This window comes from Eriocheir sinensis, chromosome 13, assembly GCF_024679095.1.
Source record: "Eriocheir sinensis breed Jianghai 21 chromosome 13, ASM2467909v1, whole genome shotgun sequence".
Classification (NCBI taxonomy): Eukaryota; Metazoa; Arthropoda; class Malacostraca; order Decapoda; family Varunidae; genus Eriocheir; species Eriocheir sinensis.
Genome location: NC_066521.1, coordinates 9,044,413 through 9,068,742, shown reverse-complemented (window position 1 = coordinate 9,068,742; position 24,330 = coordinate 9,044,413). Strand labels below are relative to the sequence as shown.

Here is a 24,330-nt window from a genome sequence, read left to right as displayed (position 1 = left end):
TCTCTCTCTCTCTCTCTCTCTCTCTCTCTCTCTCTCTTTCATCTATAAAAAAAAAAAGTTGTTTATGGCACGATGTTTTGATTCTCAGAAATGTTGACTCTATTGGCAGAGGAGGAGGAGGAGGAGGAGGAGGAGGAGGAGGAGGAGGAGGAGGAAGGGTGGAGGGAGGGAGGGGGGACAGGGAGGAGGATTAGGATTGGAAAACACCCTAACAACTTGAGAGAGAGAGAGAGAGAGAGAGAGAGAGAGAGAGAGAGAGAGAGAGAGAGAGAGAGAGAGAGAGAGAGAGAGAGTGTGTTTCAGGGTGTGTATGTCGATTGGGAATGGAAACAGGAGGAAGAGTAGGAAGAGTTGGAGGAGGAGGAGGAGGAGGAAGAGGAGGAAAACAAAGGAAGAGAACAATGGTAGAAGAAAATAACACCAGAGAGAATAGGAAAGAAGGTAAGAAGGGACAAGGGAAGGAGGGACGATAGAAAGGAAGGAGGGAAGAAAGAAAGAAAGAAAGAAAGAAAGAAAGAAAGAAAGAAAGGAAGGAAGGAGGGAAGGAAATAAGGAAGAAAGAAAGAAAGAAAGAAAGGAAGGAAGGAAAGGTGGAAGGAACTAATGATAGGAGAGGAAGGAGGGAAGGAACGAATGAAGGGCAGGTTATGAGGGAAATAGGAAGATAAAATTGAGGAAACATAAAAAAGGAAGGAAGGATGAAGAAGGAATGATGGAAGAAAGAAAGGAAGGAGGGAAAGGAGGAAAGAGTTCGAAGGGAAGGAGGGGGGAAAATTGATGAAAGACCACACGTTGAAAAATATAATCAGCAATCTAATTATGTTTAAAGCCCCGTGTGTGTGTGTGTGTGTGTGTGTGTGTGTGTGTGTGTGTGTGTGTGTGTGTGTGTGTGTGTGTAGGGGGTAGAGGACGAATCTATGTGTGTGTGTGTGGGAGGGAAGGAGAGAGCACACACACACACACACACACACACACACACACACACACACACACACACACACACACACACAGGTAACAAAACACAAGTCAGGTATTAAGGAAAGGACTTTTTTTTAGCATTCATGACACGGGTAAGTCGAACATTACACACACACACACACACACACACACACACACACACACACACACACACACACACACACACACACACACACACACACACACACACACTCTCTGTTATAATCGATGGTCTTCCTATATTCCTCCTCCTCTTTCTACTCCTCTTCCTTGTTCCTCTCTCTCTCTTTACTACTTTGTGTTAATTCTATCTTCTATTTTTTTTTACCTTCCTACTTATCTTTGTCTTGTCAATATTTCGATTCTTCCTACTTTTTTTCTACCTCCTTTGTTCCGCTTTGCTCTTGTTGTTACTGTTGCACTCCTCCTCCTCCTCCTCCTCCTCCTCTAATTATCCTCCTACGTTTTCCATGTACCTTCTTTGTTATGGTATTTCTCCTTGTTCTCCTTCTCCTCTTTCTTTCTTCCTCTTCGTCATCTCCCTCCTCCCACAATTTCATTTTCTTTCTTCGTCCTATTCCTCCTCCATTCCTTCTTCCTCTTTCACCTTGCATATGTATTTTATTTCTCTTCCTTCACTATAAAAACGAAAATAAGGAGCCAAAGGAGATAAAAGAGGAAGGGCAGGAGGAGGAGGAGGAGGAGGAGAACACGTCTTCCTCCTTCCTATTTCTCTAATATCACCACAACAAAAGCAAAGATGAAGGTAAGGAAGAGGAGGGGAGAAGAAAAAGGAGGAAGAAGAGGGGAAGGAAGAAGAAAAAGGAGGGGAAGAGAAGAAGAGGAGGAAGAGGAGGAAGAAGGGGAGAAAGAAACCAGCACCACACTAACCACCACCACCACCACCACACGCATTCCACTGTCACCTCCACCACCACCACATTCCACCACCATGAATAACGATAGACTCACGGACGCACGCACGCACGCACGCACTCACGCACACGCTATGCCTTTAGATATCAATGTTTCGCTTTCCGTCTCTTTCCTTTCTGTTCTTTAGCGGGTGTTGCTTATTCCCCTTTCGCCCCCAGGTGTTCACGCGTCCCAAGTCACCTGTGGGAATGCAAAGGGGGGCGCAGGAGGGGGGTGATAAAGGGGGAGAGCACAAAGGAAAAGGGAGAGTGAGAGCGACAGAGGGAGAGAGGGAGAGCGTGGGAGCTTAAAGCAAAACACTACCGCGCCCCGCCGCCTCCTGGACCACACTGCCATCTCTCTCTCTCTCTCTCTCTCTCTCTCTCTCTCTGTCTGCCTGCCTGCCCACAACCCGCCTTCCTGCCTGCCTGCCTCCCTGCTTGTCTCCCTTCTCACACCTCCTCCTCCTCCTCCTCCTCCTCCTCCTCACTTCCTTATTCTTCCCTTCGAGACAACATGGCATTTGTAACTTTCTTGGGCCTACAGTTACGTGCTTTTTCTATGTTACACGTTTTCCTGTATATATTTCTGTGTAATGATTTTCTTTTCTTGTTTATTCTTTTTGGTTACTGAGTTTTATTTTTTTTCATTCGTGGGCGTCTGGCTGTCCATAGCGGTGTGATGGGAATGGGATTTAGTGATTATGTGTATCCAGTTTCCTTTTTTTGTTCTCCGCAAAAAATAAGTAAATAAATAAATAAATAAATAATACCGCTTCATGTTGGCTAAGTCTAGGGATTTAGGCATTCACGTTTCACTATCACTGGTGCTGCTGCTGCTCCTCCTCCTCCTCCTCCTCCTACTACTACTACTACTATTACTGCTGCTACTACTACTGCTACTACTACTACTGCTACTGCTACTACTACTACTATTACTGCTGCTACTACTACTACTACTACTACTACTACTATTACTGCTGCTACTACTACTGCTACTACTACTACTGCTACTGCTACTACTACTACTATTACTGCTGCTACCACCACCGCCACCACCACTACCACCATTACCGCCACTACTACTACTATTACTGCTGCTACTACTACTACTACTATTACTGCTGCTACTACTACTACTACTATTACTGCTGCTACTACTACTACTATTACTGCTACTACTACTACTGCTACTACTACTACTACTACTATTACTGCTGCTACTACTACTACTACTATTACTGCTGCTACTACTACTACTATTACTGCTGCTACTACTACTGCTACTACTACTACTTCCACCACGAGTCCCATGGGCGTCCGCAGAAAAAAATGCAGCGGGGGGCAATGTTGTCCTGACTCCTGAGATTGCTGTCCTGGGGGAGGGGTCTGAGGGGAGGGGGTGTTGGAAAAAATTTTGCTCCCAGGAAAGAGCTTAGATGCAAAATGGTGGCACTTTTTCATCTGACAGAGTAGCTCACATAGAGGGCACAAGCAGAAATGCACGTTACACATCAGCTCGTGTACAGAACGAGCTGATAGTTCTCTCTGAGGAAGTAGTAAGAGACAATATTGTGAAAGCTGCAAATGAATCAAATGGATTCTCTATCATTGCAGACGAAACTGCTGACATATCAGGCACTGAGCAACTGTCCATTGGAGTACGATTTGTTGAGCTACAGGAACAGCAGAATGACTCAGCCACCATACGTGAGGAATTCCTTGGGTTCATTCCACTGGAGAGGATGGATGCTGCAACAATTGCAGATACTATCATCGACCAAGCAAAAAAATTTGGTCTTAACCTCGACAAGCTCCATGGCCAAGGCTACGATGGATGCTCAACAATGGCAGGAAAAGACAATGGTGTACAGGCCCGTATCAGGAACACCTATCCCAAAGCAGTTTTCGTGCACTGCTCTTCACATAGACTGAATTTGGTGGTTCATGATCTGAATGCTGTCGCAGATGTGAGGAATACGACAGGAACTGTGAAATCTATCATTACATTCTTCCGTGACAGTCCCAAGCGCAGGAGACTGGTTCCAAATATACCTTTGTTGTGTGAAACCAGATGGAGCGCAAAGTACAAAAGCATCCGCATCTTTTCAGAGAACTTTTGTGATATCTATGTACAACTGGAACAACTGGAGGCAAACCAGCATGAGTCACAGAGTACGCGTCAGACAGCGCATCAGCTGAGGTGTGCAGCAGGAACCTCAGTATTCCTCATCTGTCTGAAGATCATTGCAAAGTACTCAGCGATGCTGGAGCCAGTGACCCAACAGCTACAGGCAGTCGACATGGACATGATGGGAGTCCAAGATCACATCAACCTGTTGAAGAAGACTTTCCAAGCTCACCGGGATGGTGCAGACCGTGTGTTCTCAGAAGATGTCATCCCTGAGGTGAAAACCTTGGCAGAAGAACTTGGCATAGACTTGACTATGCCTCGGCGATGTGCACGCCAGGTCCACCGGTCGAATGTAGGAGGCTCCATGGAGGAGTACTATCGCCGCACCATCTATGTCCCATACATGGATTCCTTGATCCAGTCTCTGGAAAGTCGCTTTGGTGAAAGTAATACGCCATATTTTCACATTTTCGCACTACATCCGAGAGAAATGCAGCAAACAGAAAGAGGTGAATTCAAGCACATCGTTTCATCTGTCAAGGAAATGTATGGCATTGACAACCTTGTAGAAGAAGCTCTAACATGGTATGATGTGCAGAAGCAGAAGCCAGTGGATGGCAACTCACTGAGTATGATCGAGCTGGTGAAGCAGACCACTCTGCTCCCTGCTGTGCGCAAGGCTATCCTCATTGCACTGACTCTGCCTGCAACATCATGTACTGTGGAAAGGTCCTTCAGCACACTGCGCAGGGTGAAGACCTGGTTAAGATCAACGATGAGTGCTCAACGTCTGTCCGGTCTCTGCATGATAAGTGTCCACCGCGACAAAGTGAACAGCCAGAAGACCGAGCTAATGAACAGGGTCATTGACAAGTTCGGAAGAGATCCTCGACGGCTCCAGTTCCTGTTCCGAGAGTAATAACCTGGCCTAGCTGAATGAACTGTTGAGTAATCTTTATGTTTTTTTATTCATTTTGCATTTTCCAAGTAATTTTTTTCAAAATTTTCAATTTGTGTTCCGAGAGTAGTAATCTACTCTAACTGAATGAACTGGTGAGAAATGTTTATGTTCTTTTATTCATTTTGTATTTTCCATGTAATTTTTTCAATTTTTTTATTTTCCAGGGGGGGGCAAATGCCCCCCCTTGCCCCCCCCTGCGGACGCCCATGACCACGACCACCTTCACAACCAAGATAAAATACCACAATGACTTATCAATATCACCCCTCCCCACTCACACACACACACACACACACACACACACACACACACACACACACACACACACAGAGGTCACCCTTTTCCGCCAGTAGCCGTCAGCCAACTTTATCCCTTTCTATCCAAACTTTTTACCCCCTTCCGGCAACTTTTTTCCGACCCCGCGACCTATTTTTTCACCTTTAACCAACGGCTCAATGGATGCCGGGCCGCGCCTCGAAAGTCATGATTGAAAAGAATATAATCTCTCTCTCTCTCTCTCTCTCTCTGTGTGTGTGTGTGTGTCTGTGAGTGTGTGAGTGTGAGTGTGTGTGTGTGTGTGTGTGTGTGTGTGTGTGTGTGTCCGCATTCCACATCAAAGGTCGATTGGAAATATAAATAAATAAGAGAAAAGAAAACACTAGCCATAATCAAAATAAAGAAATAATAACATCAAGAAAAATAATGATAAATAATAAGAATATTGACCTAAAGCAAAACATGTAGACAAACAAACAAACAAACAAACAAAAGCAAGGTCGAAGCCAGGACAAGAATCACACCGAGCCAATAAAGGGAGGGAAGAAAAAATATAAATAAAAAGCGAAGAGAAAAATTAAAGTAAAAGGAAAGTATTAATAAAAGGAAATCCATATCAATAAACACCGTAAAAATCACACACACACACACACACACACACACACACACACACACACACACACACACACTCACTTCCCCTTCCTGCAATCCCTTCCTTTTTTCTCCCCCCATTTCATTTTTACCTATCCTTCCTTCCCTCCTTCCTGTATCCCTTCCCTTTCCTGTTCTCTCTCTCTCTCTCTCTCTCTCTCTCTCTAATTCCTTCCATTCTTTTCTCCATTTCTTCCTCCATCCTTTTCAATTTTCTCCTTTTCTTTATTCTTCCGTTCTTCTAGACATCAATTTATTTCTCCTCTCTAAGTTATCCACCACAGGTATTACCCCGCTCCGATGTAGTTAATATGAAAACAATCAACTCTTTTTCAATATCGCATTGTCTATTACTTCGTTGCGTCAGGAGTGATTTAAATGATCCCTCACAAACGTACAGCAAAGATTTTAATCTGTTCCGCGGGTGAGAGGTGAGTGGATTATATCACTAAGCGGACAGCCTCGTTACAGGCCAAGTCTTCATGCTGCCTGATCTTCCATGTTTTCTTGTTCCCTTCCCTTCCTTCCTTTCCATTATTTCCTTCCTTACTTTCTTCAAATCCTTTCTTCCTTTGCCTCAAGTAATTTCTTCCTTCCTTCCCCTCCTCCCTTCCTATTTTCCTTCCTTCCACCTTTACTAGTTTGACCTTCAACACTTTGACATTTAGTAAGGTTAGAGAAGGAAGGAACGGAGGGAGGAAGGAAGGAGGGAGGAGAGAGGAGGAAGGGAGAGGGGAAATGGGTATCAAATGCGGTTATTAGTACTGAGGAAATGAGGGAGGGAGGAAAGGAAGAAGGAGAAAGGGAAGGAGGAGAAGGGAGGAGGACTAGGAGAGGAGAGAAAAAAATGGAGAAGATAAAGAAAAGAGACTGACAAATCTGCAAATCTGGTGAGAGAGAGAGAGAGAGAGAGAGAGAGAGAGAGAGAGAGAGAGAGAGAGAGAGAGAGAGAGAGAGAGAGAGAGAGAGAGAGAGAGAGAGAGAGAGAGAGAGAGAGAGAGAGAGAGAGAGAGAGAGAGAGAGAGAGAGAGAGAGAGAGAGAGAGAGAGAGAGAGAGAGAGAGAGAGAGAGAGAGAGAGAGAGAGAGAGAGAGAGAGAGAGAGATCCTATCTTTAATCCTCTTATTCGAACTCTGAGCCAATACTACTAAAAATATCACGGAATAGAAAGGGAAAGAAAAAAAATGAGAAAAAAAGAAAATAAGGAAGAAAAGAAAAAAAAGATAAAGGAAGACAGACGGAATAAATAAATGAAGAAGAGATTAAGAAAAAGGAAGATGAAAAATACTGGAGAAAGGAAAAATGGAAGCAACAGGACAAAAAAGACGAAATAGGCAAAAAGGATGAAAAATGGAAAATTCATGTCTGGACCTTAAAGAAATAAAGGAATTCCTGACCTTTCGATCATTAGAGAGAGAGAGAGAGAGAGAGAGAGAGAGAGAGAGAGAGAGAGAGAGAGAGAGAGAGAGAGAGAGAGAGAGAGAGAGAGAGAGAGAGAGAGAGAGAGACAGCAAGCAAGACATGCCACTCGAGGGACCAACTAAATGTGTGTGTGTGTGTGTGTGTGTGTGTGTGTGTGTGTGTGTGTGTGTGTGCGTGCGTGTGTGTGCGTGTGTGTGTGTACGTACATAATCAATACGCAGTCACCACCGGACTAAGCCTGCCCGGAACCTGACTGACCACCACCACCACCACCACCGTCACCACCACCACCACCACCACCATCACCACCACCACCACCACCACCACCTCCACTATCACCACCACCACCACCACCACCACCATCACCACCACCACCACAACTACAATCACCACCGTTATCACCACCACCACCACCATCACCACCACCACTACCATCACCTCCACCATGATCACCCTAAGTAGCACCACCTCCACCACCACCACCATCAACACCACTATCACCACCACCACCACCATCAACACCACTATCACCACCACCACCACCACCACCACAACTACAATCACCACCGTTATCGCCACCACCACCACCACTACCATCACCTCCACCATGATCACCAGTATCACCACTACCATGATCACCCCAAGTAGCACCACCTCCACCACCACCACCATCACCACCACCACCACCACCACCATCACCACCACCACTATCACCACCATCACCACCACCATCATCACCACCACCATCGCCGCCACCACCACCACCACCACCATCATCATCACCACCACCACTATCACCACCACCATCATCACCACCACCACCACTATCCTAATCAAAACCATCAATATCATCACCGTTTTCATTACGATCATTACTATCATCACCACCACCACCACCACCACTGTCATCACCACCACCGCTGTCATCACCATAACCAACACACTCTACATCATCTCCATTGCCGCACCACCACCTACATTACCGCTCGATTTCCACTACATTCATCACCGTCACAACCACCACCTTCACCCTCATCACCACCACTAACACTCACACCAATACCACAGCATCTACTACGCCCCCTCATCCTTACTCTAGCCTCCACCACCACCACCACCACCACAACCACCACATCCGCCACTTTGCTATACAATTCATCACGTTTCCCTCACGTCCAAAAATAGATGAGAGAGAGAGAGAGAGAGAGAGAGAGAGAGAGAGAGAGAGAGAGAGAGAGAGAGAGAGAGAGAGAGAGAGAGAGAGAGAGAGAGAGAGAGAGAGAGAGAGAGAGAGAGAGAGAGAGAGAGAGAGAGAGAGAAAGGCAATAAGAAGAGGTAGGGAGGTAGGAGGGGGGAGAGAGAAAGAAAAGGGAAGAAGGAGGGGGGGAGGGAGAGAGGGTGAAATATGGAGGAAAGGAAGGTACGCGTATGGTAGGTTGTGTGTGGGTGGGTGGACACACACACACACACACACACACACACACACACACACACGTCAACTCAAGGAATGTGCTGTTTACGTATATCATAGAAGAGGAGGAGGAGGAGGAGGAGAAAAATGAGAAGATAAAGAGATAGAGAAAAGGGGTGGGTGGAGGAAAGGGAAAGGGGTGAAGGAAAGGAAGGGGAGGGAGAAAGGAAAAAGTAGATGGAGGAAAGGGTGGATGAAAGGAATAGAAGTGGAGAGAAAAAGAGGTGAAGGCAGAGAGGAGGATGACAAAACGAGGAGGAGTGAAGAAGACGAATAAGGGGATAGAGAAGAGGAAGGGAGTGGAGGTAATAGAAAGAAGTGGAGGAGGGAGTGGAGGTCTGAAAAGAGAAATGAAGGGAAACGGAGGGAGGTGGAGGAGGAGGATTGATAAGGAAATAAGTAATAGGTGGAAGAGGAAAGGAAGATGTGGAGGTAAAGGGGGGGAGGAAGGGAGGTGGGTAAGGAGTTGAAGGGGGAAAATGGGGGTGGAGAGGGGAGAGAAAGGAAGGTGGAGAAGAAGGAAACGGAGGGAGGTGGATAGAGGGAAGAAGAGGAAAAGAGCTGAAGGTAAAGGAGGGCAACGGAAGGAAGTGGAGGAGGAAAGTGGAAGGGAGGAGGAAAAAGTGGTAGATGGAGGTAAATGAGGAGGGTTGGTGGAGGAGGTGGAGGAGAGTGGAAGAGGGGTGGAGATAAAGGGGGGGAGGAGGAGGAAAGAGAAGTGGAGGTAAAGATATGAGGTGGATGTGGGAGGAGGAGGAAAGGGTTAAGAGGGAGATGGAGGTAAAGATGTGGAGGGGTGAGTGGAGGTGGAGGAAAGGGAGGGAGGGGGAAGAAGGAGAGAGGGAGACATTATATATTAAAGACTTTATTGTTATGCCTTCAGCTTTTTCTCTCTGCTTTAAAGAATAATTTCACACACACACACACACACACACACACACACACACTTCAAGAGATGAAAGTGGAGAAAATAACAATAAGAAGAAAAAAGGAGAGAGAGAGAGAGAGAGAGAGAGAGAGAGAGAGAGAGAGAGAGAGAGAGAGAGAGAGAGAGAGAGAGAGAGAGAGAGAGAGAGAGAGAGAGAGAGAGAGAGAGAGAGAGAGAGAGAGCAGATTATAAATAACTACTTGTTAGGAAAAATGAGCGAAAAAAAAGGGAAGAAAAAGGACTGGGAAGGAAAAAAGGAGGAAGGGGAGAGGAGACAAAAATAAAAAGGAGGGAGCAGGGAGCACAAAGGAGGGAAGAAGGGAAGGAAAAAAGGAGAAAGTGAAAGAGAAGAGGAGAGGGGGAGATATGAGGAGGAGGAGGAGGAGGTAAAAAAGGAATTGGAGGAAAAAGTAACAAAAGGGAAAATTACTGGTTAAAAAAATCGCTTGAAAATGAAAGAAAAATAAAAGAAAATTGAGATAAATATTGAACTCTCCCTCCATGCTTTGAATTCCTCCTCCTCCTCCTCCTCCTCCTCCTCCTCCTCCTATAGAAAGAGGGAAGGATGAAAATAGAGTTGATAAACCTCATTTGTAAAGGAGTAAATATAGGAAGAGAGAGAGAGAGAGAGAGAGAGAGAGAGAGAGAGAGAGAGAGAGAGAGAGAGAGAGAGAGAGAGAGAGAGAGAGAGAGAGAGAGAGAGAGAGAGAGAGAGAGAGAGAGAGAGTGTGACACGACTTCAGAGCGTGATACAAGGTGATTAGAAAGAAGGGAATGAGACAAGGAGGGAAAGGAAGGGAGAGGAGGGAGAGAGAAGGGGCGTGGAGGGAGGGTGGGAGAGAAGGAGGGGGAGGAGGGAGAGGTGATAGCGTGACCTTGTGGATAATCTTGCATGACCTCGCCTGACCTGATAGAGAGAGAGAGAGAGAGAGAGAGAGAGAGAGAGAGAGAGAGAGAGAGAGAGAGAGAGAGAGAGAGAGAGAGAGAGAGAGGGGGAACACAAACCGGTATGATAACATCTTGCAGAGTTAGGAAAATGCTTGATCAATAACATTCCTCTCTCTCTCTCTCTCTCTCTCTCTCTCTCTCTCTCTCTCTCTCTCTCTCTCTCTCACGGAATTACTAGGCGGTCCCCCTTCTCCTTTGTTTCTCTGAAGTTATTTATTCCTTTTGTTTTGTTTTCTTCATTTTTTTCCTTTCCGTATTCTAAGAGCACAACTATAAATATTAACAATACAGCCACCACCACCTTCTGCTGCTCCTCCTCCTCCTTTTTTTCTTCATTTTCTATACCTTTCTTCCTACCAGTTGTGTGTGTGTGTGTGTGTGTGTGTGTGTGTGTGTGTGTGTGTGTGTGTGTAACGTAAAGAAAAAAATAGTGGTTCATAGATATTAACTCATCTTACACTCTTTCTTTTCATTCTTCTGTTTCTTCCTTTTCTTCCATTATTCCTTCTACTCTTTTTCCCAGTAATATACATGTGAATATTCATGGCCGCCTGACACACACACACACACACACGTTTTCCTTAACTAGTCTTCTGAGAAATGCCCAAGGTACATAGACGTTCTCACAAAAACACACTCTCTCATGGTGGATCAGAGCAGAAAAAAAAAGAAACAACTGGAGAGAGAGAGAGAGAGAGAGAGAGAGAGAGAGAGAGAGAGAGAGAGAGAGAGAGAGAGAGAGAGAGAGAGAGAGAGAGAGAGAGAGAGAGAGAGAGAGAGAGAGAGAGAGAGAATCCTTAGTCAACTGGGACACAACAAACAGGTCAAAGAAAAACTATTTGAATTGAGGAGGAGGAGGAGGAGGAGAAGGAGGAGGAGGAGGAGGTTGAGGAGGAAGAGGAATACAACAGACATGAGAAGTGAAAACAGTAAAAGAAAATCTGCTTCTACACGTTGTCTTACATATCTCTCTTAACATAACCTTAACCTTAGAGACCAAAGTACTGATGACTTGACACACACACACACACACACACACACACAATCCCCACAACGTATCTCCCCACCCCCACCCCCGGCACACACACACACACACACACACACACACACACACACACACACAACATAATCCTCTACCAACTCCCCCCCCCTCCCCCCGGCACACACACGCGTAAAGACATGCATACCTGTACAAACACACCTGCACACACAAAACACATAAGGAAGCACGACCGCCACCTCCCAACTCCCAACCCAACCCCAACCCACTTTTAAACACAAGACATTAAAGAACAGTGATAAAACAATAATAAGAAGGGAATATACGAACTAATCCTGCGAACATGGAAACAGGTTATTATAAGAGGTGAATCAGGTAGAGAAGGACAGGTAGGAACACACACATACGGACATACATACACCTACACACACCTGAACACTCACCATTAAAAGACCACAGGTGCGCCGGGAGGGAGTGCGTGGTGAAGACCCTCCCAAGAGCCAGGGAGTTAAGGGGACCGTCCAAAAGGTACTCCTCAGGTGAGCTTCCGTCCGTCTCACTGCCCGCGCCGCCCCCTCCGCCGCCCCCCACAGCCGCGCGGGACAGGAGCGCCGGTATGGTCAGAGGGGGCGCCTGGCCACTCGCATCAGGGACACTCGAGAGGGAGCGTGCCCGCCCTCTGTCGCCCGTCCTGTCCCGTGAGCCGCCCCCCTGACTGGCCGACCTGAGGAGCCCTACCGCCGTGCTGCCGCCCTCGCCGTCTGCAGTGCCTGTGTGAAGAGGAGAGTGGTTGAGGGATGGGCAGGAGGCAAAGGAGAACTAAGACGGGTGAAGGAAGAGCAGGGAGAAGAGGTGAGGGATGGGGAGGGATGGGGAGGAGGCAAAGGAGAACTAAGACGGGTGGAGAGAAGGGAGAAGAGGTGAGGGATGGGGAGGGATGGGGAGGAGGTGAAGGAGAACTAAGACGGGTGGAGAGAAGGGAGAAGAGGTGAGGGATGGGGAGGGATGGGGAGGAGGTGAAGGAGAACAAAGACGGGTGGGGAGAAGGGAGAAGAGGTGAGGGATGGGGAGGAGGTGAAGGAGAACAAAGACGGGTGGGGAGAAGGGAGAAGAGGTGAGGGATGGGGAGGAGGTGAAGGAGAGTGGTAAAAAGGTAGAAAGACAAAGAAATAGTGACGGATAGGTAAGGAGAGTGTGGGACAGGAATGAGGGAATGAAGAGCTACAAGAGGGAGAGAAGAGGAATGCGGAGAACAAGAAGAGCTAGGAGAGGTGGAGAGAAGGGAGAATGACTGAGGGATGTGGAGAGAGGGAGAGGGAAGGAATAGAGATGGAAGTAAGATGAACACAAAGAAACACAAAGGAAGAACAAACAACAGCAGACCTGCTTGCCCTTACGAGGCTGTTTGTGACAAGCTACACTAACAATCTAATCAAAGGTGGAAGATGAAGGACAGCAAAGGCGAAGGAGTGAAAGGATGAAGGGTATGGGGAGAAGAGAGAAGGAAGAGATGGAAGTAAGGAAGGGAATGGAGAACCAGAATAATGGGTAGGAAGAGAGGGAAGGAGAAAGGAGGAAAAGGAATACGTAGGGAGAGAGAAGGTAGAGGAGGGACTGAAAGAAAAAAAGTATAAGGAGGGGACAGGAAGGGGAACAGGAAGGATAAGGTTAAGGAAGGGACAGAAGGGAACGCAAGGTAGGGAACGAAAGGGAAAGGGAAATAGAGAAGGGGAAGAGGGAGAGAGTAAAAGAAAGGGGGAAAGAGATGGAAAGAGAGAGAGAGAGAGAGAGAGAGAGAGAGAGAGAGAGAGAGAGAGAGAGAGAGAGAGAGAGAGAGAGAGAGAGAGAGAGAGAGAGAGAGAGAGAGAGAGAGAGAGAGAGAGAGAGAGAGAGAGAGAGAGAGAGAGAGAGAGAGAGATATGAGAGGTCGTGTGTGTGAGGAATGGTCAGTCTTTTGTATGGCATGAAGGGAAGGGGGAAGGGGGAAAGAGGGAGAGAGGGAAGGATAATATACAGGATGATGAGAAGGGGAGAGGAGAGGAGAGGAGAGGAGAGGAGAGGAGAGGACAGGAGAGGAGAGGAGGGAGAGGAGAGGGTTAAGGTAGGGGGGAGGGGTAAGGGAGGAATGATGGAAGGGTTATGTGCAAAAAAAGAGGGAAGGAAAAAGGTCATATATTCAGAAATGGGATGTTTTTATAAGTGTCGATGGGGAAAGGGAAGGAGGGGAGGGGATGGGATGGGGTAGGATGGGATGGGAAGGCAAGGGAAGGGAAGAGAATGGAAGGATAGGGAAGAGAATGGAAGGGAAAGGGAGGGGAAGGGAAAGGAAGGGAAGGGAAGGGAATGGAAGGGAAAGGGAGGAGAAGGGAAGAAAAGGGATGTGAAGAGAACTGAAAGGAGAGGAAAGAAAGAAACGAAAAGGGCAGAGAAAGGATGAGAAGGAAAGGAAAGGAAAGAAAAAGGAAGAGAAAGGAAGGAGAGGGAAGGGAAAGGAAGAACACGGAAGGGAAAGAAAGAACACGAAAGGGAAAGAAAGAACACGGAAGGGAAAGGAAGAACACGGAAGGGAAAGGAAGAACACGGAAGGGAAAGGAAGAACACGGAAGGGAAAGGAAGAACACGGAAGGGAAAGGAAGAACACGGAAGGGAAAGAAAGAACACGGAAGGGAAAGAAAGAACACGGAAGGGAAAGGAAGAACACGGAAGGGAAAGGAAGAACACGGAAGGGAAAGAAAGGAAAGAACACAGAAGGGAAAGGGAGGAAAGAACACGGAAAGGAAAGGAAGAACACGGAAGGGAAAGGAAGAACACGGAAGGGAAGGAAAGAAAAGAAAAAGGAAGAGAGAGGAAGGAGAGGGAAGGGAAAGGAAGAACACGGAAGGGAAAGAAATAACACGGAAGGGAAAGGAAGAACACGGAAGGGAAAGAAAGAACACGGAAGGGAAAGAAAGGAAAGAACACGGAAGGGAAAGGAAGAACACGGAAGGGAAAGGAAGAACACGGAAGGGAAAGAAAGGAAAGAACACGGAAGGGAAAGGAAGAACACGGAAGGGAAAGGAAGAACACGGAAGGGAAAGAAAGAACACGGAAGGGAAAGGAAGAACACGGAAGGGAAAGAAAGAACACGGAAGGGAAAGAAAGGAAAGAACACGGAAGGGAAAGGAAGGAAAGAACACGGAAGGGAAAGGAAGAACACGGAAGGGAAAGGAAGAACACGGAAGGGAAAGGAAGAACACGGAAGGGAAAGAAAGGAAAGAACACGGAAGGGAAAGGAAGAACACGGAAGGGAAAGGAAGAACACGGAAGGGAAAGAAAGGAAAGAACACGGAAGGGAAAGGAAGAACACGGAAGGGAAAGGAAGAACACGGAAGGGAAAGAAAGGAAAGAACACGGAAGGGAAAGGAAGAACACGTAAAGGAAAGGAAGAACACGGAAGGGAAAGGAAGAACACGGAAGGGAAAGAAAGGAAAGAACACGGAAGGGAAAGGAAGAACACGGAAGGGAAAGAAAGGAAAGAACACGGAAGGGAAAGGAAGAACACGGAAGGGAAAGAAAGGAAAGAACACGGAAGGGAAAGGAAGAACACGGAAGGGAAAGGAAGGAAAGAAAACAGAAGGGAAAGGAAGAACACGGAAGGGAAAGAAAGGAAAGAACACGGAAGGGAAAGGAAGAACACGGAAGGGAAAGAAAGGAAAGAACACGGAAGGGAAAGGAAAGAACACGGAAGGGAAAGGAAGAACACGGAAGGGAAAGAAAGGAAAGAACACGGAACGGAAAGGAAGAACACGGAAGGGAAAGGAAGAACACGGAAGGGAAAGAAAGGAAAGAACACGGAAGGGAAAGGAAGAACACGGAAGGGAAAGAAAGGAAAGAACACGGAAGGGAAAGGAAGAACACGGAAGGGAAAGAAAGGAAAGAACACGGAAGGGAAAGGAAGAACACGGAAGGGAAAGGAAGAACACGGAAGGGAAAAAAAGGAAAGAACACGGAAGGGAAAGGAAGAACACGGAAGGGAAAGAAAGGAAAGAACACGGAAGGGAAAGGAAGAACACGGAAGGGAAAGGAAGAACACAGAAGGGAAGGAAAGGAAAGAACACGGAAGGGAAAGGAAGAACACGGAAGGGAAAGAAAGGAAAGAAAACGAAAGGGAAAGGAAAGAGAGGGAAAGGAAAGGAAGAACACGGAAGGGAAAGAAAGAACACGGAAGGGAAAGAAAGGAAAGAACACGGAAGGGAAAGGAAGAACACGGAAGGGAAAGGAAGAACACGGAAGGGAAAGGAAGAACACGGAAGGGAAAGGAAGAACACGGAAGGGAAAGAAATAACACGGAAAGGAAAGGAAAGAGAAGGATGGGAAAGGAAAAGGAAGTAAAGGAAAGGAAGAACACGGAAGGGAAAGGAAAGAGAAGGAAGGGAAAAGAAGGAAAGGGAAGGAAAGGAAGAGAAACAGAATCAAAAGTAGAGGAAAGGGAAGGGAGGAGAGGAAAGAAAAGGGCAGGGGAAGGAAGGGAAAGGAAGAAGAGGCAAGGGATGATAATAGAAGAGAAGGGAAGGAAACCAAAACAAAGAGGAAGAGAATGAAAAGAAAGAAGTGGAATGAGAGGAGAGAAAAAAAGGTAGAAAACGAAAATAGAAAAAAAAATTGAGGTGCGGAGAGGGAAGAGGAGAATTAGTGTGAAGAGAATGAAGAATGGAGAGGAGAAAGGAGAGGGAAGGAAGGAGGAGGCGTTCGGTCAAGAGGGGGAGAGATTGTGGAGAGATGTGAAAGGGGGGCGGGGAGATGAAAGAGGAGGGGGAGGTAAAGGTAAACAAACAAGAGTGGAAAGGGGGGGAGGGGGAGATTATACACATACACACACACACACACACACACCACACACACACACACACACACACACACACACACACACTTACTTTATATTGGAGGGGGAGGGGGGAGATAGGGGGAGTGGGGAGGAAGAGAGGTATGGTTAGGGGGGAGGGAAAGATAGGGGAGGACGAGAGGTAGGGGGAAGGGGGAGGATGGGAGATAGGTGAGGGATAGGGGGAGAGAAGGAAAAAAAAAGATGATAGAGGAGAGAGAGGGGGATAAAGGGAGAGGAAGGGAGATAGGGGGTGGAGGGGAAGGGGGAGACAGGGGTGCAGAGGGAAGAGGGACAAAAAAAAAAAAATGAAGAGGAGAGATCAAGAGAGGGACTGCAAATCAAGAGGCGAACCTTTAAACCACTAGTACAATAAAGAGGAAAGACTGAAAAAGTAAGAAGTGGGGGAAATAAAGATGAATCAAGAGGAGAAATCAAGAGGAAAAGAACAAAATCAGAAGGGGAAAAATCGAGAAGCAAAAAAATCTAGAGGAACATCATAAATAAGAGAAAGAAAAAGAGGAAAGAGGAAAAAACGGAGGGAAAAACCTGAGATGGAAAAGATAAATATGTTCGAGGTGGAGAGAAAAATGGAGGTTTGGAGGAAAGGTAGGAAGGATAAAAAGGATAGATAGATGGATAGACAGATACATAGATAAGGAGATGAAACAAGGATATACAGATAAGAAGGATTAATAGATACGAAAGAAGGATAGATACAGATATAGAGATAGATATGAAGGAAGAAATGATGGATAGACAAACAGATATGAAAGGACAGATAGATAGATAGATAGATAGATAGATAAAAAGAAAGACAGATAGATATAGGAAAGATGTATTGATTTGTAGGATAAAAATATGTAGATAGATAGGAAGGAAGGATAGATCAAGAGAAATAATAGATATAAAATAGATAGAGAGTCAAGAAGGAGAGATAAATTCAGGTAGGGAAGAAAAATTAAGGACTTTTTTTGAATAAGGAATAAAAAAAGAGGAAAAAATGTAAGGGAGGAAATGTAAGAGGAAAAATCACGTTAGGAGGGAAAAATATAGAGAGAGAGAGAGAGAGAGAGAGAGAGAGAGAGAGAGAGAGAGAGAGAGAGAGAGAGAGAGAGAGAGAGTTTACATAAGAGGAGGGTCTCTCTCTCTCTCTCTCTCTCTCTCTCTCTCTCTCTCTCTCGTATATTGACTACATACTCACACACAAAAAAAATCAGCTTAGTCTCCCTGAAAAAAGGAAGGGAGAGTAACACCGTTTTCTGTAATGCCTCAATACGTCTCTCTCTCTCTCTCTCGGTCTCTCTCTTTTTCTGTCTGTCTGTCTGTCTGTCTGTCTGTCTGTCTGTCTGTCTGTCTGTCTGTCTGTTTGTCTGTCTCTTTTCTCTCTCTCTCTCTCTCTCTCTCTCTCTCTCTCTCTCTCTCTAAAATACAATTGGCATTTACGCAGACAAATGTTACTCGAGACAAAAGTTCTTAAAGTGAAGAGAAAGAGGAGGAAGAGGAAGAGGAAGAGGAGGAGGAGGAGGAGGAGGAGGAGGAGGAGGAGGAGGAACGGAAGGGTGAGATAAAAACAAAGGAGGAAGACAAGAAGAGTGAAAATAAGACTGTAAATAAAAGAAAAAATACGAAAAACGAGAAAGAGAGAGAGAGAGAGAGAGAGAGAGAGAGAGAGAGAGAGAGAGAGAGAGAGAGAGAGAGAGAGAGAGAGTCAGGGAAAGAGAGAAAGAGGAAGACGATGAATCAAGAGGAAAAAATAAACCACCACAGCAAGACAGATAAATAAAACACAACTAGAGGAAAAGGAAGAACAAGAGGAAGAGGAAGTGAAGCAGGGTAAATAAAGGGGAAAAACACAGATCAAGAGGAAGAGGGATAAGAGGACAAACCTAACCCAAAACCAGCCACCCACCTACCAGGACTAGAGGATCGTGATCAATATGAGGAATAACAAGAGGAAAATAAGATCAAGAGGACAAATCAAGAGGAGCAAATCAAGCACTAGTAGAAAAGAAGTAAGGTTGAAAAAGAGAAAGCTGAGGGAAAACAGAAATCAAGAGCAAGAAGAGAAATCAGGAAACAAAAAATTCAAGAGGAAAAGGACAAATAAAGAGGTCAACCCCTCCTCCCAGAACTAATAAAAAAGAAACGCTGAGAAATAACAGAGGGAATTAAAGAGGAAAGGAAGAAAAGGGCAAGTCAAAAGGAAACAAAAATCAAGAGGAAGGGAGAAGAAATCAAGAGGTGCACTTCATAACAGCACAAATAGAAAATAGAAAAATAGGCTGAAAAAGGAAGTTGAGGTATATACCGTGAAACCAGGAAGAGGAAAAATCGAGAGGTCAAATCAAGAAGAGGACAAATCAAAGAGGACAAATCAAAAAGGAAGAGGACAAATAAAATAGGAAGAGGACAAATCAAAAAGGAAGAGGACAAATAAAAAGGAAGAGGACAAATCAAAAAGGAAGAGGACAAATCAAAAAGGAAGAGAAAAAATAAAAAAGGAAGAGAAAAAATAAAAAAGGAAGAGGACAAATAAAAAAGGAAGAGGACAAATAAAAAAGAGGACAAATAAAAAAGGAAGAGGACAAATCAAAAAGGAAGAGAAAAAATAAAAAAGGAAGAGGACAAATAAAAAAGGAAGAGGGCAAATAAAAAAGGAAGAGGGTAAATAAAAAAGGAAGAGAAAAAATCAAAAAGGAAGAGGACAAATAAAAAGGAAGAGGAGAAAAAATAATAAAAGAGGAAGAGGACAAATAAAAAAGGAAGAGGACAAATAAAAAAGGAAGAGGACAAATAAAAAAGGAAGAGGACAAATAAAAAAGGAAGAGGACAAATAAAAAAGGAAGAGGACAAATAAAAAAGGAAGAGGACAAATAAAAAAGGAAGAGGACAAATAAAAAAGGAAGAGGGTAAATAAAAAAGGAAGAGAAAAAATAAAAAAGGAAGAGGGCAAATAAAAAAGGAAGAGGGCAAATAAAAAAGGAGGAGGGTAAATAAAAAAAGGAAGAGAACAAATAAAAAAGGAAGAGGACAAATAAAAAAGGAAAATAAAAAGGAAGAGGACAAAAAATAATAAAAGAGGAAGAGGACAAATAAAAAAGGAAGAGGACAAATAAAAAAGGAAGAGGACAAATAAAAAAGGAAGAGAAAAAATCAAAAAGGAAGAGGACAAATAAAAAAGGAAGAGGACAAATAAAAAAGGAAGAGGGCAAATAAAAAAGGAAGAGAAAAAATCAAAAAGGAAGAGGACAAATAAAAAGAGGACAAATAAAAATGGAAGAGGACAAATAAAAGAGGACAAATAAAAAAGGAAGAGGACAAATAAAAAAGGAAGAGGGCAAATAAAAAGAGGACAAATAAAAATGGAAGAGGACAAATAAAAGAGGACAAATAAAAAAGGAAGAGGACAAATAAAAATGGAAGAGGACAAATAAAAGAGGACAAATAAAAAAGGAAGAGGACAAATAAAAATGGAAGAGGACAAATAAAAGAGGACAAATAAAAAAGGAAGAGGACAAATAAAAATGGAAGAGGACAAATAAAAGAGGACAAATAAAAAAGGAAGAGGACAAATAAAAAAGGAAGAGGACAAATAAAAAAAGGAAGAGGACAAATAAAAAAGGAAGAGGACAAATAAAAAAAGGAAGAGGACAAATAAAAAAGGAAGAGGACAAATAAAAAAGGAAGAGGACAAATAAAAAAGGAAGAGGACAAATAAAAAAGGAAGAGGACAAATAAAAAAGGACAAATAAAAAAGGAAGAGAAAAAATCAAAAAGGAAGAGGACAAATAAAAAAGGAAGAGAAAAAATCAAAAAGGAAGAGGACAAATAAAAAGAGGACAAATAAAAATGGAAGAGGACAAATAAAAGAGGACAAATAAAAGAGGAAGAGGACAAATAAAAAAGGAAGAGGACAAAAAAAAGGAAGAGGACAAATAAAAAGGAAGAGGAGAAAAAATAATAAAAGAGGAAGAGGACAAATAAAAAGGAAGAGGACAAATAAAATAGGAAGAGGAAAAATAAAAAAGAGGACAAATAAATAAGGAAGAGGACAAATAAAAAAGGGAAGAGGACAAATATAAAAGGAAGAGGACAAATCAAAAAGGAAGAGAAAAAATCAAAAAGGAAGAGGACAAATAAAAAAGGAAGAGGACAAATAAAAAAGGAAGAGAAAAAATCAAAAAGGAAGAGGACAAATAAAAAAGGAAGAGAAAAAATCAAAAAGGAAGAGGACAAATAAAAAAGGAAGAGAAAAAATCAAAAAGGAAGAGGACAAATAAAAAGAGGACAGATAAAAATGGAAGAGGACAAATAAAAGAGGACAAATAAAAAAGGAAGAGGACAAATAAAAAAGGAAGAGGACAAATAAAAAAGGAAGAGGAAAATAAAAAAGGAAGAGGAAAAATCAAAAAGGAAGAAAATAATTAAAGGCGAAGTGCTAAATCAAGAGAAGATAAATCAAGAGGAAATACAAACCAAGAGCAAGAGAAATCAAGTGGAAAATGACAAATGAAATTAATGACAAATCAAGAAGAACTAATTAGAGAGGACAAATAAAGAGGAAAATGGCAGCTGGAGAAAGAGGGCAAATCAAGAGGAGAATACCAATTAAAGAAAAATCAAGAGGAAGAAAACAAATCAAGAGGAGAATACCAATTAAAGAAAAATCAAGAGGAAGAAAACAAATCAAGAGGAGAATACCAATTAAAGAAAAATCAAGAAGAAAACAAATCAGGAGAATATCAATTAATGAAAAATCAAGAGGAAGAAAACAAATCAAGAGAATACTAATTAAAGAAAAATCAAGAGGAAGAAAACAAATCAAGAGGAGAATATCAATTAAAGAAAAATCAAGAGGAAGAAAACAAATCAAGAGGAGAATACCAATCAAAGAAAAATCAAGAGGAAGAAAACAAATCAAGAGGAGAATACCAATTAAAGAAAAATCAAGAGGAAGAAAACAAATCAAGATAATATCGATTAAAGAAAAATCAAGAGGAAGAAAACAAATCAAAAGGAGAATATCAATTAAAGAAAAATCAAGAGGAAGAAAACAAATCAGGAGGAGAATACCAATAAAAAAAATCAAGAGGAAGAAAACAAATCAAGAGAATACCAATTAAAGAAAAATCAAGAGGAAGAAAACAAATCAAGAGAATACCAATTAAAGAAAAATCAAGAGGAAGAAAACAAATCAAGAGAATACCAATTAAAGAAAAATCAAGAGGAAGAAAACAAATCAAGAGGAGAATACCAATTAAAGAAAAATCAAGAGGAAGAAAACAAGTCAAGAGAATACCAATTAAAGAAAAATCAATAGGAAGAAAACAAATCAAGAGAATACCAATTAAAGAAAAATCAAGAGGAAAAGGACAAATCAAGAGGAAAGTAACAAAACCAAGGGTACACCCCCGCCCCCGTACGCACCAGCACTCGTGGACAGGGCTCTGGAGCGCGTGGCGGAGGAGGTGGCGGCGGCGGCGGCGGCGTGGGCGGAGTCTGGGCCACCGCCGCCCAGGCCCGCGCCGCCCACCCCGCCCGCGGCCGTGCTCGCCTTGGCGCCCATTTCACACCCACACCCTGCCGCCCTCACGCCCGCCCGCACACCCGCGCCGCCACGCCACCATCACGCACGCCACGCCCCCTGCGCCGCCTCTCCTCATGCGCGCCCTGCTGGGGACAAAAGAAAGGGGTTGTAGTTAGTTGTTGTTAGTGATTTTTGCTACTGCTGCTGCTGCTACTACTACTACTACTACTACTACTACTACTACTACTACATGCCTTTTGACGTTGTGGTTCCTATAACAACAATTATGATTACTATTTATGATACTACTCCAACTACTACTATTTTCTGTCGTAATACGTGCCATGTGAAGTTACTGTCGCTACTACTACTACTACTACTACTACTACTACTACTGTTACCACTACTACCACTACTACTACTGAAAAAACATGCACATAGCTTATAATATCCAGCTAACAGACTCAATCATCATCAACATAAACATCTGAATCATCCGCTACTACTACTACTACTACTACTACTACTACTACTACTACTACCACTACTACTGAAAACAAATGCACATAGCTTATAATATCCAGTTAACAGATTTAATCATCATCAACATAAACATCTGAATCATCTCCTCAGCTTTAATGCGCACGAATATTTTTTTAACACGAGGGCAAGAAAGTGTAGCTCAGTCTCCCTTGTTTTGCCTCCTTGCACCAGCCGTTCAAGGAAAATGGGCATGCACTTCTTTTTTCTTTCTTTTTCTCTTTTGATGTGTGTATTAAAGCATTTACAGAGGCATTACGGAGCTTACTGTAACGAGGTGAATCCTTTAGAGACGTGCATTGGGAACGTAAAGTAATATGTATATGTCAATGCACTTAGTTCCTCTCCTATATAATGTATGCTAATATAGATTAAGAAAGTGTAAAATATAAATGTTTTATTACCATTATTATTATTACCATTACTATTATTATTATTATTATTATTATTATTATTATTATTATTATTATTATTATTATTATTATTATTACCAACGAATATAAAAAAAGAAATAGGTGTATTATTATTATTATTATTATTATTATTATTATTGAGAGAGAGAGAGAGAGAGAGAGAGAGAGAGAGAGAGAGAGAGAGAGAGAGAGAGAGAGAGAGAGAGAGAGAGAGAGAGAGAGAGAGAGAGAGAGAGAGAGAGAGAGAGAGAGAGAGAGAGAGAGAGAGAGAGAGAGAGAGACCTTTCCTTCGTGATTGGAGAAAAATTCCTCCGCACCAACTTCAGTGGATTAGGAGGAGGAGGAGGAGGAGGAGGAATGACGTCAAAATCTCCAGGAGTCACTAGTAACACCTCCAACCCCCCTCCTCCTCCTCCTCCTCCTCCTCCTCTTACCCAACTTCCCTTCTCCTCAATCTCCTGCTTTCCACTTTTTCTTTTAATTCTTATTCTTTCTCTTCCTCTCCTTTACCCATTTTTTTTTATCCTCCTTCACCTCTTCCTCAACCTTCCTCTTCCGACTCTTTTTCCTTCCTTTCAATTTCGTGTTTTCTTATTATCTTTCTTCCTATTCTACTGTTCTCATTCCTTCTCCTTCTCCTCCTTTTTATCATTTTATTCACTGCTTTTTGTTCTTTGCCATCAATATTTTGCGTTTTCTTTATCTTCTTTTTTTTTCTATTTAGTCTTTCATCTTTTTTTTCTCCTTTCCTTCTTTTTCTTCTTTTTCTCTACCACCACCACCACCACTACCACCACCACCACTACCTCAATATCCTCCTCCTCCTCGTGACATGGAGACATAGGATTGTATAAAGTATGACTATTGTATAGCGAATGCGTATAATAAAGAAGGGGAAGGGAGGGAGACGGGAGGGGGAAAGAGTGAAGGGAAGAGAAGAGAGGAGAGGGGAAGGAGGGAAGGTGGAGAGGGGAGGGGGAGGGAAGGGGAGGGGATGGGAGTGAAGACAGAGGGAAGGGAAGGGAAGGGGAAACTGAAGAAGGGGAAGAGGAGGAGGTATGTAAGAAAGAAGGAGGGAGAGAAAAGGGGAAAAGAAATATGGGGGTTTTAGGGACAAGGAAGAAAAGAGGGAGAAGAGAGGAAGAAGGGGTAGGGGAATGGGAGGAGTGAAGGAGGAATTGAAGAAGGGGAAGAGGAGGGTGTATGTGGGAGAGGAAGGGAGAAAAATTAGGGGAGAAAGGAGAAGGGGGGGGGAAGAGGAAAGAAAGAAGGGGTGAGGAAAGGGGGAACTGAAGAAGGGAAAAGGAAGGAAAGAAAAGGGTGTG

At 43.6% G+C, this 24,330-nt stretch overlaps 1 protein-coding gene across 2 annotated transcripts in view; it reads right to left on the bottom strand.

Moving 5' to 3' along the window:
- LOC126997945 (E3 ubiquitin-protein ligase ZNRF1-like) overlaps positions 1-24,330 on the bottom strand; it is a 92,309-nt gene that overhangs the window by 24,894 nt on the left and 43,085 nt on the right. Inside the window, exons 3-4 of one of the 2 annotated variants that reach the window (XM_050859200.1) lie at positions 21,953-22,198; positions 12,105-12,431 (exon numbers count right to left, since the gene is read on the bottom strand). In XM_050859200.1, coding sequence (XP_050715157.1) covers positions 12,105-12,431; positions 21,953-22,091 — 466 coding nt within the window. In that variant the 5' untranslated portion in view covers positions 22,092-22,198. The remainder of the gene's footprint in view (positions 1-12,104; positions 12,432-21,952; positions 22,199-24,330) is intronic. The other variant, XM_050859201.1, reaches the window with a different exon arrangement.